The sequence below is a fragment of the Coregonus lavaretus genome, assembly GCF_964263955.1.
Source record: "Coregonus lavaretus genome assembly, contig: HAP1_SCAFFOLD_2817, whole genome shotgun sequence".
In the NCBI taxonomy this organism is placed as follows: domain Eukaryota; kingdom Metazoa; phylum Chordata; class Actinopteri; order Salmoniformes; family Salmonidae; genus Coregonus; species Coregonus lavaretus.
Window position 1 is genome coordinate 1 of NW_028156342.1, and position 11,865 is coordinate 11,865.

Genomic DNA, 11,865 nt, shown 5'->3' on the forward strand with positions numbered 1-11,865 from the left:
AGACAAGTGAAATGGTGAGAATATACAACTGTTCATTCAACTAATAAAACCATGGATTGATCAACTGTTGCAGGGTGAATATCAATGTTGTGAGGGTATTGAAGTCTAATATTTTTCTGTAAAATGTAAATTATTGTTTCAAGGGCTCAGCAATTGGTAAACCTTGATTTCAGTTTGGCCACAAAACAATGTTTTTATAGAACAAGTTACAGTGGTTGAATTACACTGTCTGTCTGTATGGTGAGAGACAGACAGACAGTAGGTTAGGGTATGAAACAGACAGACAGTGGGTTAGGGTATGAAACAGACAGACAGTGGGTTAGGGTATGAAACAGACAGATAGTGGGTTAGGGTATGAAACAGACAGACAGTGGGTTAGGGTATGAAACAGACAGACAGTGGGTTAGGGTATGAAACAGACAGACAGTGGGTTAGGGTATGAAACAGACAGACAGTGGGTTAGGGTATGAAACAGACAGACAGTGGGTTAGGGTATGAAACAGACAGACAGTGGGTTAGGGTATGAAACAGACAGACAGTGGGTTAGGGTATGAAACAGACAGATAGTGGGTTAGGGTATGAAACAGACAGACAGTGGGTTAGGGTATGAAACAGACAGACAGTGGGTTAGGGTATGAAACAGACAGACAGTGGGTTAGGGTATGAAACAGACAGACAGTGGGTTAGGGTATGAAACAGACAGACAGTGGGTTAGGGTATGAAACAGACAGACAGTGGGTAAGGGTATGAAACAGACAGATAGTGGGTTAGGGTATGAAACAGACAGACAGTGGGTTTGGGTATGAAACAGACAGATAGTGGGTTAGGGTATGAAACAGACAGACAGTGGGTTAGGGTATGAAACAGACAGACAGTGGGTTAGGGTATGAAACAGACATATAGTGGGTTAGGGTATGAAACAGACAGACAGTGGGTTAGGGTATGAAACAGACAGACAGTGGGTTAGGGTATGAAACAGACAGACAGTGGGTTAGGGTATGAAACAGACAGACAGTGGGTTAGGGTATGAAACAGACAGACAGTGGGTTAGGGTATGAAACAGACAGACAGTGGGTTAGGGTATGAAACAGACAGACAGTGGGTTAGGGTATGAAACAGACAGACAGTGGGTTAGGGTATGAAACAGACAGACAGTGGGTTAGGGTATGAAACAGACAGACAGTGGGTTAGGGTATGAAACAGACAGACAGTGGGTTAGGGTATGAAACAGACAGACAGTGGGTTAGGGTATGAAACAGACAGACAGAGGATGGGTTGGAGTCACATCATCCCCACTGCAGTCAGGTTTCTGTTACACTTAGAAATAAAGATACCCCCTGCCCTGTAAACGTAATGTGTGTAAGTGGTAGAAATATGTTTTTGTGGCAATCATTGTTATTGAAAATGTTGATTTAACAATTTAGTTAGAAGTAGAGATGTTTATCAGTTAAGCCGTTTCACTTCTATTCAGTGGCTGGTCTGATCTTCATGGTAATGGTTTTCAGGGAGTATGTAAAGCCTTTCCATGTTTTCCAGTTGATGCCAATACCGTAGGCAGACTCCCCCCATGCGTATATCCCATTGGGATTAGTCCAATGGCAGTTGTTGTGCCAAAATCCACTGTAGTACATCTGGCCACAGTTGTTGAGGTTAAGGTCCTGGTCTTTATCTAACGTTGTAAATTTCTGACCACTGTGATGAGTCATAGAATCTCCTGAGGATAAAAACAAAGATTTCTGACCACTGTGATGAGTCATAGAATCTCCTGAAGATAAAAACAAAGATTTCTGACCACTGTGATGAGTCATAGAATCTCCTGAAGATAAAAACAAAGATTTCTGACCACTCTGATTGAGTCATAGAATCTCCTGAAGATAAAAACAAAGATTTCTGACCACTGTGATGAGTCATAGAATCTCCTGAGGATATGAACAAAGAACACAGACCAGCAACACAAGGAAAGGGCCCCAGGTAACCTAATGATAATACTTCCACTGGCAAATCTTCAGCTATGAACCCTTAATGACAGATTATCTTGGAGGGTTTTTCTTTGGAATTTGTTCTGGTGCTATATTCTTGGACCTTTTTGTTGTAATTTTTTCTTGGACAATTTAAGTTGTCACCCACCTGCTCCTCCATCTTTGAATGAACCCAGTGTTAGCAGGTATCCTTCAGCCTCTGGTCCAACGGAGAAGGAGGAGTACTGAGCATAGACCTTCTTCCCCTCAAAGTCCTCCATGTCCACCCTCAGCTCATAGGTTCCTTTCGTAGTCAGGAGATGCATCGTCTCCAGCCCTGTAGAATAGTACCAGCATAGAAGTACACTGTGTTGTTGGAAATACAATGACAAATGAACTTTACGTGAATCAGGATCAAACAGGAAGGAGCTCATTCGCTGAACAGGGGTTCTAAGAGGAGAATGTTCTGGAGGTTTAGACGTTAAATCCGTTTCTTACCCAGCCAGTACTCTCCAGCTGCGCTCCCAAACCCACTCTTGTACTCATCCCACTTCCTGTGGAAGTTCACTGATCCGTCCTGTCTGTTTTGAATCACCTGATTAAGAGAGAGATGTTGTTTTAATTGATTGACTGGTTTTAATGGTAAATCAGTTCTTATGTGTAAAGAAGGAAGAGGAAGAAGAAGAGAGAACGTGCACAGCATCTGTGTCCTAGTACTGGTTTGGCAGGAACAACTAACCTGTAATTTTATACTACACTACCGGCTACTGGTTGTAGTGAAACTATGGTAAATATACAACAACAAGTTACTGTATTTTTACAGCTGCATTTTCTGTAATTTTACGCTACACTCCCGGCTACTGGTTGTAGTGACAATATGGTAAATATACAACAACAAGTTACTGTATTTTTACAGCTGCATTTTCTATAATTTTATGCTACACTCCCGGCTACTGGTTGTAGTGAAAATATGGTAAATATACAACAACAAGTTACTGTATTTTTACAGCTGCATTTTATGTAATTTTATGCTACACTACCGGCTCCTGGTTGCAGTGAAAATACAGTAAAACAAGTTACTGTATTTTTACAGCTGAATTATGGGGTTATTGCCGTAAAGTGACAGTATGCTGCTGTATTCTGATTACTTGGGACTCAACCTCACGTGGGTATGAACTCACAACCTCTTGGTTGCCAGTGACCTGAGTTTCCTGCCACGCCACCAGGTCTGTGTTCATGGTAGAGATTGGCCAAGAATACATTTATGCACTTAGCTAAAAGTTGCAGTAAAAATACAGTAAATATACAACAACTTACTGTATTTTTTAAAACATCTGAATTAAGCTAAAATGACAGTATGCTGCTCTATTCTGATTACAGTACACGCTTGTAAATGATGACAACTCAGTAGCCCGTAAGTTATCGTAATTTTACAGGATAAGTATGACAGAAAAATCTTGTAAAATCCTTCGCTATGAACACACTTGGGACTCAACCACACCTGGAATTTGGAATTGAAACCTCTTGGTTGCCAGGTACCTGAATTTCCTGCTATGCCACCTGATGGGTGTACTACGATTGAAGCTGGATCAACTCAGGGTTTTCTAAAGCTAGCCAGCTTCAGTTAGCTTCACATTGATCTACTCAGGGTTTTCTAAAGCTAGCCAGCTTCAGTTAGCTTCACATTTCAGCTCAGGCTTCATCTGTACTACGACGATAGATATTGCTCGTCCGCCTGCAGCTAACTCTAGCAGTTTTGTAACTGCGCGTGCATGTCGCACGTGGCTAAGTTGAACACTGAACTCTTCATTGAGACAATGCTGAAACATCAATCCGTGGGAGAGTCAGTGCTGCTAGTCGAGCACCGCACTCTTCATTGAGACAATGCTGAAACATCAATCCGTGGGCGACACATTTTCATTTGTGCTGAAATCAAAATGAAAGAAACGTTATATCTTGCTTATTCAGCTTATTCATCAGGCTATTATTATTATTATTATTCAGTAGGCGCCATCTTTATTTTAGTACTTTATTACATATTGTAAAATGCGTCGTTGGTGTTCTTTAGTAGCTTATCAATACACCACACAATCAAATCATTCTATTAAGTCATACACACTTTTTTTTACTGTGCTTGAAGTTTCAAATGCATTCTGTCATTACTAAATGGGTAATGTGATAGGTATTTTAACATTACTATAAAAAATATTGAATCAGTCGTCTTCCTCAAATGAAGGGGATGATGACGCAATCTTTGCGAGAGGGAGGGAATCTGATTTCATTGGTCCTCTACTTGTGGCTCCGACACTTAATTCAGGATAAATGGAGTTAGCCCCTGAGTTAGCCCTGAGTTAGCCCTGAGTTAGCCCTGAGTTAGGCCTGAGTTAGGCCTGAGTTAGGCCTGAGTTAGCCCTGAGTTAGCCCTGAGTTAGCCCTGAGTTAGCCCTGAGTTAGGCCTGAGTTAGCCCTGAGTTAGCCCTGAGTTAGGCCTGAGTTAGCCCTGAGTTAGCCCTGAGTTAGGCCTGAGTTAGGCCTGAGTTAGGCCTGAGTTAGGCCTGAGTTAGGCCTGAGTTAGCCCTGAGTTAGGCCTGAGTTAGGCCTGAGTTAGCCCTGAGTTAGGCCTGAGTTAGCCCTGAGTTAGGCCTGAGTTAGGCCTGAGTTAGGCCTGAGTTAGGCCTGAGTTAGCCCTGAGTTAGGCCTGAGTTAGCCCTGAGTTAGGCCTGAGTTAGGCCTGAGTTAGGCCTGAGTTAGGCCTGTTAGCCCTGAGTTAGCCCTGAGTTAGCCCTGAGTTAGCCCTGAGTTAGCCCTGAGTTAGCCCTGAGTTAGGCCTGAGTTAGGCCTGAGTTAGCCCTGAGTTAGGCCTGAGTTAGGCCTGAGTTAGGCCTGAGTTAGGCCTGAGTTAGCCCTGAGTTAGGCCTGAGTTAGGCCTGAGTTAGGCCTGAGTTAGCCCTGAGTTAGCCCTGAGTTAGCCCTGAGTTAGCCCTGAGTTAGCCCTGAGTTAGCCCTGAGTTAGCCCTGAGTTAGGCCTGAGTTAGGCCTGAGTTAGGCCTGAGTTAGGCAGCCCAGGAGCAGGTAAGTTCTGAAGGATTCGTTGCCATAGAAATGTAATTTGCTAAAAGGTGAGGCACTTTCGTGGAACACACTACAACATGTGGGTTCTTCAAGGGTTCTTTGGGAAGGGTGATGGTTCTATGCGGAACCATACTGACCCAAATAACCATTTGAGCCCTTCAATGGTTCTTTGCAGTTCAAATAAGGATTCTTTCCTCTTTTAGTGATAATGAAAATGTGGGGTGGCTGTTAATTAGAATATGATATTTGTGCGTCTGTTACTTTCTCGCTCATCATTATTCACGATTCATTCAGGATTATCCATAATCATGGTAGCATCCACATTAATGTAGAAGTGTTTAGAAACATATTCTATTCTTAACCCTCCCGTTGTCCTAGGGTCAAAATGACCCGCCACTGTGTTAAACCAACTTTATTTAATTTTTATATTTTTTGGATCATTTGTGAGAAGGAGGCAGTGATACTCTCATCTCAGTGATACGGTTCATCATCATTTCAAATCCAAAGAGCTGGAGTACAGAGCCAAAACAACAACAAAGGGCTCACTGTCCCAATACTTTTGGTGCTCACAGTGTATGACTATGGCCAGTGACAGTGTCTTGTGAAAGACTCACGCATGGCCTTGTCTCAATTGAAAACAGTTGACTGAGTCAGTAGTTCTGAATTCTCTCCTCAGGGACTCCCCATCTGTTCCAGAACTAGCACACCTGATTCAGATAGTCAACTATCAACACAATAATAACACCTCTGGGAATTTAACAATATAATATGTCTATTAAACCAGAATAAAAACCCTATATGGTTCTACAAAGAACCTTTGAGATTGAGAAAGGTTCTTCATAGAACCATTCGCCATAAAGGTTCCATAAAGAACCATTAAAAAAGGGTTCTGTAAAGCCCCAAAAAGGTTGTAATCATAGCGGAACCTTTTTTTTTTTGGTGCTATATAGAACATTTTATTAGTGGTTCTTTATAGAACCTTAGGAAAGGGTTCTTTATAGCACCATACAGGTTCCATTTAGAACCTTATGAGCATGGTTCTTTATAGAACTTTCAAAAAAGGTTTCCATATAGCACCAAAAAAAAAGGGTTCTGTTATGGTTACAAGCCAAATTACCCTTATTTGGCACTATTTAGAACCATTTGTTTTTAGTGTTTACCGGGTATCCTGAGTTGAACCTCCGAGTTGACCAAAGTTACATCGCTAACTCCTCAAATCACATACAGTACGTAGTATAGGGCTCAGGTTTGTGGGCATAGCAGAGCTGGCCACAGATTTATTGGCAATAATACATTTCTGCACTTCACTAAGTTTTCCCAGAATCAAGTATAATAATTGTCAGAATATCTGACAGCACCAACTCAAAAATTGCATGTCTCAGGGACACTTAACAGAAAGTGTGGATATATGCTCTGGGATTTGAACTTGCAACCTCTTTTGTCGGGAGTGCGTTGATGTTTCTGCAGTGCCACCAGGTACATGTTTATTACCAAGAACATATATCAACACACTCTCAAAAATTAGGGTACGGTTAGGGTACCTTGTCGTTCCCTGGCGGTTTGAAATGTAGATGGGGGCAATGTACTGGCGGGGCACTCCTTGAGCACTGCTGTTTAGCTAAGTGCAGAAATGTATTATTGACATTAAATCTGTGGCCAACCTCTGTCAAGCCCACAGATCTACCCTGCATAGTAAGAAATGCAGATTTACTGGCAAGGTTATGAGTTCAAATCCCAGGTGAGGTTGAGTCCCAAGTGTGCCCACAATAAATAATTGTATCAAATGTTACTGTAATACTAATAATTGTATTAATAATAATTGTATCAAATGTTACTGTAATACTTATAAAATTACAATAATTTACTACTGAGTTATAGTAAAATTATTTATACTGAAAAAATAAATAAACGCAACAATTTCAAAGATTCTACTTAGTTATAGTTCAAGGAAATCAGTCAATTGAAATAAATTCATTAGGCCCTAATCTATGGATTTCACATGACTGGGAATACAGATATGCATCTTTTGGTCACAGATATCTTTTTAAAAAATGGGCCTCACAATGGGCTTCAGGATCTCGTCACGGTATCTCTATGCATTCAAATTGCCTTTGATAATAATAATAATAATATGCCATTTAGCAGACGCTTTTATCCAAAGCGACTTACAGTCATGCGTGCATAAATTTTTGTGTATTGGTGGTCCCGGGGATCGAACCCACTACCTTGGTGTTACAAGCGCCGTGCTCTACCAGCTGAGCTACAGAGGACCGCTTTGATAAAATGCAATTGTGTTCATTGTCCATAGGTTATGCTTGCCCATACCATAACCCCATCGCCACCATGGGGCACTCTGTTCACAATGTTGACATCAGCAAACTCCTCACTCACACGCCTCCAATGCCATACACGTGTTTGTGAGGCCGGTTGGACGTACTGCCAAATTCTCTAAAATGACATTGGAGGCGGCTTATGGTAGAGAAATGAACATTACATTCTCTGGCAACAGCTCTGGTGGACATTCCTGCAGTCAACATGTCAGTTGCACGCTCCCTCAAAACTTGAGGCATTGTGTTGTGTGACAAAACTGCACATTTTAGAGCGGCCTTTTAATCGTGTCTCCCGAGTGGCGCAGTGGTCTAAGGCACTGCATCGTAGTGCTAGCTGTGCCACTAGAGATCCTGGTTCGAATCCAGGCTCTGTCGTAGCCGGCCGCGACCGGGAGACCCATGGGGCGGCGCACAATTGGCCCAGCGTTGCCAGGGTAGGGGAGGGAATGGCCGGCAGGGGATGTAGCTCAGTTGGTGGAGCATGGTGTTTGCAACGCCAGGGTTGTGGGTTCGATAAAATAATGTATGCGCTAACTGTAAGTTGCTCTGGATAAGAGCGTCTGCTAAATGACTAAAATGTAAATGTAATTGTCCCCAGCACAAGGTGCACCTGTGTAATGATCATGCTGTTTAATAAGCTTCTTGACATGCCAAACCTGTCTATTTTGGCGAAGGAGAAATGCTCACTAACAGGGATCTTTTATTTCAGCTCATGAAACATGGAACCAACACTGTACATGTTGTGTTTATATTTTTGTTCAGTGTACAAGAGTGTACTGTAATCCGAAAACAGCAGCACACTGTCATTTTACAGTAATAACATCTTCAATTTAGTTGTAAAAATACAGTTAGTTGTTGTATATTTACTGAACAAAATACAGTTTTGCTGTAAAAACATATTACTGTATTTTCACTGCAACTCAATAGCCTGTAACTTACTGTAAAATGACTAGTAATTCTTTAACAGTTTGTGTCATAAATGTAAATGAAAGTGAGTTAATTTACAGGACGGGTCAAAAAGTACCCAAGTGCAATGTGATTGACATTTTGTTACTGTAAATGTACTGTAAAATGTACAGCTATTGCTAACAGTGTAAAAAAAAAAAAGTAAATACCTATGTGTATTTAAAGATTGGTAGAAATATTGGATACTGACCGTCCACTTTCCTAGAAGTGCACTGTCCATCGACATGTCACAGAACACCTGGACAGGTGAGGTGGGTCCTGCAGGATAAATGGTGTAAACCCCATTCAGTCCAAAACCTGATCGGTACACCTCATTACAGTCCACTGGATGCAGGGAGGACTGCACCACCACGGGGAACAGTAGAGCCAGCAGCAAGCTGAACTGCACCACAGAGTAGATGGACATAGCAGGTTGTAATGGAAGTACTGTCTAGTGTTGGTTCATTAAAGATACATGTCCCATATTCACATTTTGAGTATCTATGAATTTCTGCTTATTCTAATAATGGTTTATTAATACCTACCATCGTTGTTGCGATAGATGTCAGTTTGCCTTTGAAGGAAACTTTTGTACAGTTTACTGAAAAAGCAGACAGAAAAATAGTACGTTGAACGGATGTGAAGCATATTTACAACAGTATTCTTCAGGTCAGAAGCTGCTAATGGTTAAATAGTTAAGGCAGAGGCTGAGCCACCGGATCGAACCACCCGCTCCGCCCCCCAGGATGCCTTTTCCCCTGACCTAAACAAACGTATCACGTTCTTCACGTACAAATCAGTCTACCGGAGCCGTACCCTATGTCGAATGTTCTGGTATATAATGTATTTTAAGACATCAATTGAGTAAATCTTTGTTGGTTTTATGCTGTCTGGTTTTAAAACTCCCCACTCGATTAATGTAACCTACTGTATGTTGTAGTTAGAGACTGTCTGAAAAGCAGTAAAATAAATGACATACTGCCTGTCTGTCCTGCTGCTACTCAGACTGCCCTGCTGCTACTCAGTGGGTGCAGAACACATTAATCTCTCCTCAATAGTGCAGTACACATTAATCTCTCCTCAATAGTGCAGAACACATTTATCTCTCCTCAATAGTGCAGAACACATTTATCTCTCCTCAATAGTGCAGAACACATTTATCTCTCTTCAATAGTGCAGAACACATTTATCTATCCTCAATAGTGCAGAACACATTTATCTATCCTCAATAGTGCAGAACACATTTATCTCTCCTCAATAGTGCAGAACACATTTATCTCTCCTCAATAGTGCAGAACACATTTATCTATCCTCAATAGTGCAGAACACATTTATCTCTCCTCAATAGTGCAGAACACATTTATCTATCCTCAATAGTGCAGAACACATTTATCTCTCCTCAATAGTGCAGAACACATTTATCTATCCTCAATAGTGCAGAACACATTTATCTCTCCTCAATAGTGCAGAACACATTTATCTCTCCTCAATAGTGCAGAACACATTTATCTCTCCTCAATAGTGCAGAACACATGTATCTCTCCTCAATAGTGCAGAACACATTTATCTATCCTCAATAGTGCAGAACACATTTATCTCTCCTCAATAGTGCAGAACACATTTATCTCTCCTCAATAGTGCAGAACACATTTATCTCTCCTCAATAGCGCAGAACACATTTATCTCTCCTCAATAGTGCAGGACACATTTCTCTCCTCAATAGTGCAGAACACATTTATCTCTCCTCAATAGTGCAGAACACATTTATCTCTCCTCAACAGTGCAGAACACATTTATCTCTCCTCAATAGTGCAGAACACATTTATCTCTCCTCAACAGTGCAGAACACATTTATCTCTCCTCAACAGTGCAGAACACATTAATCTCTCCTCAACAGTGCTATATAGTAAGAATATCCAGTATAGATGACTTGATGTATTCATGAAGGATAACAAATAAAGATAGCTATTTAGTAAAGAAAAGAAAGATAGGTATTTAGTAAAGAAGTGATTGCATGAGCTCACCTGTATGAGTGACTGAGCAGATGTCTGCCCCACAAAGATGCATGTGTCTTTTATAAAGACAACCAGAGCTCATTGCAACACTCAGTGCAATACCTGGTCCACACCTCTTTCATAAAGATAACCAAACATTCCTGGAATCACTCTTGTCTGTAAACATCCCACTGGGCACAGATGTCAGTTCAAAGTCTAGTTTTGATTTACATTTGGTTGAGTTGTCAACTAAGGTGAATTCAATATGAAATCAACCAAACATTTCACCCTGTCATTGGATTTAGGTTAAAAGTTGGGTGAAAAAAATGACCAAAATCCCTTATGTTGATTACTTTTTGCAAATAAAATCAGTTTTCCACGTTGATTCAATGTCATAACATATCATTTATTTGCAGAAATGACGTGGAAACAACATTGATTCAACCAGTTTCTGCCCAGTGGGATGGCACGTGGGTAGTTTGAAGCACATAATAATATCATAAAACAATTAGAGTTCAGTATGTTTATTCTCATTTGGACAATCTGACCAGATAGTGATAGAGCACGCTCTTTGCCCTTTCACTGGGTTCAGTTACATGCACTTATTGTGACTATGTAGCCGGCGCGCTCTGCTCCTTGCCGACTACTGCGTTGTGTTCCAGTGCACTGAAGACAACACACTGGCGTACTTGAAGGCACTTTATTGTGTACAACTCTCTCAATCTGTTCAACATCAAGGAGAGAAAATGTTCAAAACTCTACCCTCGACCAGAATCCGCCTCTCCCAGCCGAGTACAATGCAGACTGAATATAATCACATTCAAAAATCCAAGGAATAAAATACAACATAATTGGAAAATAAACATCGCATCTGGTGTATATCTTATGTATGTGTCATATTGCATGTTATCTCTGCCAAAAACTCTGAGCTTTTAGCCTTTACATTAATACTGTGCAACATGACATAAACCATCTTTCAAATAGGTAATACATACAGTAATATGCACGAAGAAACATGTAATCCTTCACATTTGAGCTTTTCAGTGCCATTAAACACTAATCAATACATGAAAACATTTTAAATGAACGCATATTTTTTACCTGATATAGGGAATACATACCTGTTCAACATCAAGGAGAGAAAATGTTCAAAACTCTACCCTCGACCAGAATCCGCCTAACATAAAAAAACAACTGAAACGTGGGCTTCAACACAAGAGGATAGAATGACGATTGCTAACTTACAGCTAAACAAAACACGAGGTTAGCTAAGTTAGCAATTTCTCTCAAAAATAGCTAAATTCACGACACAGCTTGATTAAATGTACGTACACTCATCATATAATATACATACAAGTTACTATGTGCACTGAAACGTTTTAGTTTTAACAGGTATATCAAGTTTATGTCACGCCGAAGTGAACACATACCTCTCTCAGTCGAGTAGAATGCAGACTGAGAAAAGCATGAGACAAATCCGCATATAACCAAACCAACACTCTAGAGGGCGCACTTACACAACTAACTCTCCCAATATCTGTAGACTACACGATATGCTGAACAATA

At 40.8% G+C, this 11,865-nt stretch overlaps 1 protein-coding gene across 3 annotated transcripts; it reads right to left on the minus strand.

Annotated features, from left to right (window-relative positions):
• Nucleotides 1–6: 6 nt before the first annotated feature.
• Nucleotides 7–11,545, minus strand: LOC311126445 (microfibril-associated glycoprotein 4-like). 3 transcript variants are annotated; one of them, XM_084200442.1, is made up of 6 exons: nucleotides 11,421–11,545; nucleotides 8,851–8,906; nucleotides 8,517–8,708; nucleotides 2,457–2,553; nucleotides 2,128–2,295; nucleotides 7–1,714 (listed from the first exon to the last, which is right to left on the minus strand). In XM_084200442.1, exons 2-6 carry the CDS (start codon nucleotides 8,851–8,853, stop codon nucleotides 1,464–1,466), a joined length of 711 nt encoding a protein of 236 aa, XP_084056568.1. In that variant the 5' UTR covers nucleotides 8,854–8,906; nucleotides 11,421–11,545; the 3' UTR covers nucleotides 7–1,463. The 3 variants fall into 3 exon arrangements, with proteins under 3 accessions (XP_084056568.1, XP_084056567.1, XP_084056566.1); XM_084200441.1 differs by lacking the exon at nucleotides 11,421–11,545 and adding an exon at nucleotides 11,023–11,259; XM_084200440.1 differs by lacking the exon at nucleotides 11,421–11,545 and adding an exon at nucleotides 10,330–10,389.
• Nucleotides 11,546–11,865: the final 320 nt, after the last annotated feature.

Excerpts from the sequence above, each read along its gene's own strand:
- LOC311126445 (XM_084200440.1), bottom strand. The coding sequence starts at position 10,372 with ATGCATCTTTGTGGGGCAGACATCTGCTCAGTCACTCATACAG. Across the intron at positions 2,554-8,516 it reads CACTTCTAGGAAAGTGGACG|GTGATTCAAAACAGACAGGA; the intron begins GTCAGTATCCAA and ends TCTCTTAATCAG. Across the intron at positions 2,296-2,456 it reads AGCTGGAGAGTACTGGCTGG|GGCTGGAGACGATGCATCTC; the intron begins GTAAGAAACGGA and ends ACTATTCTACAG.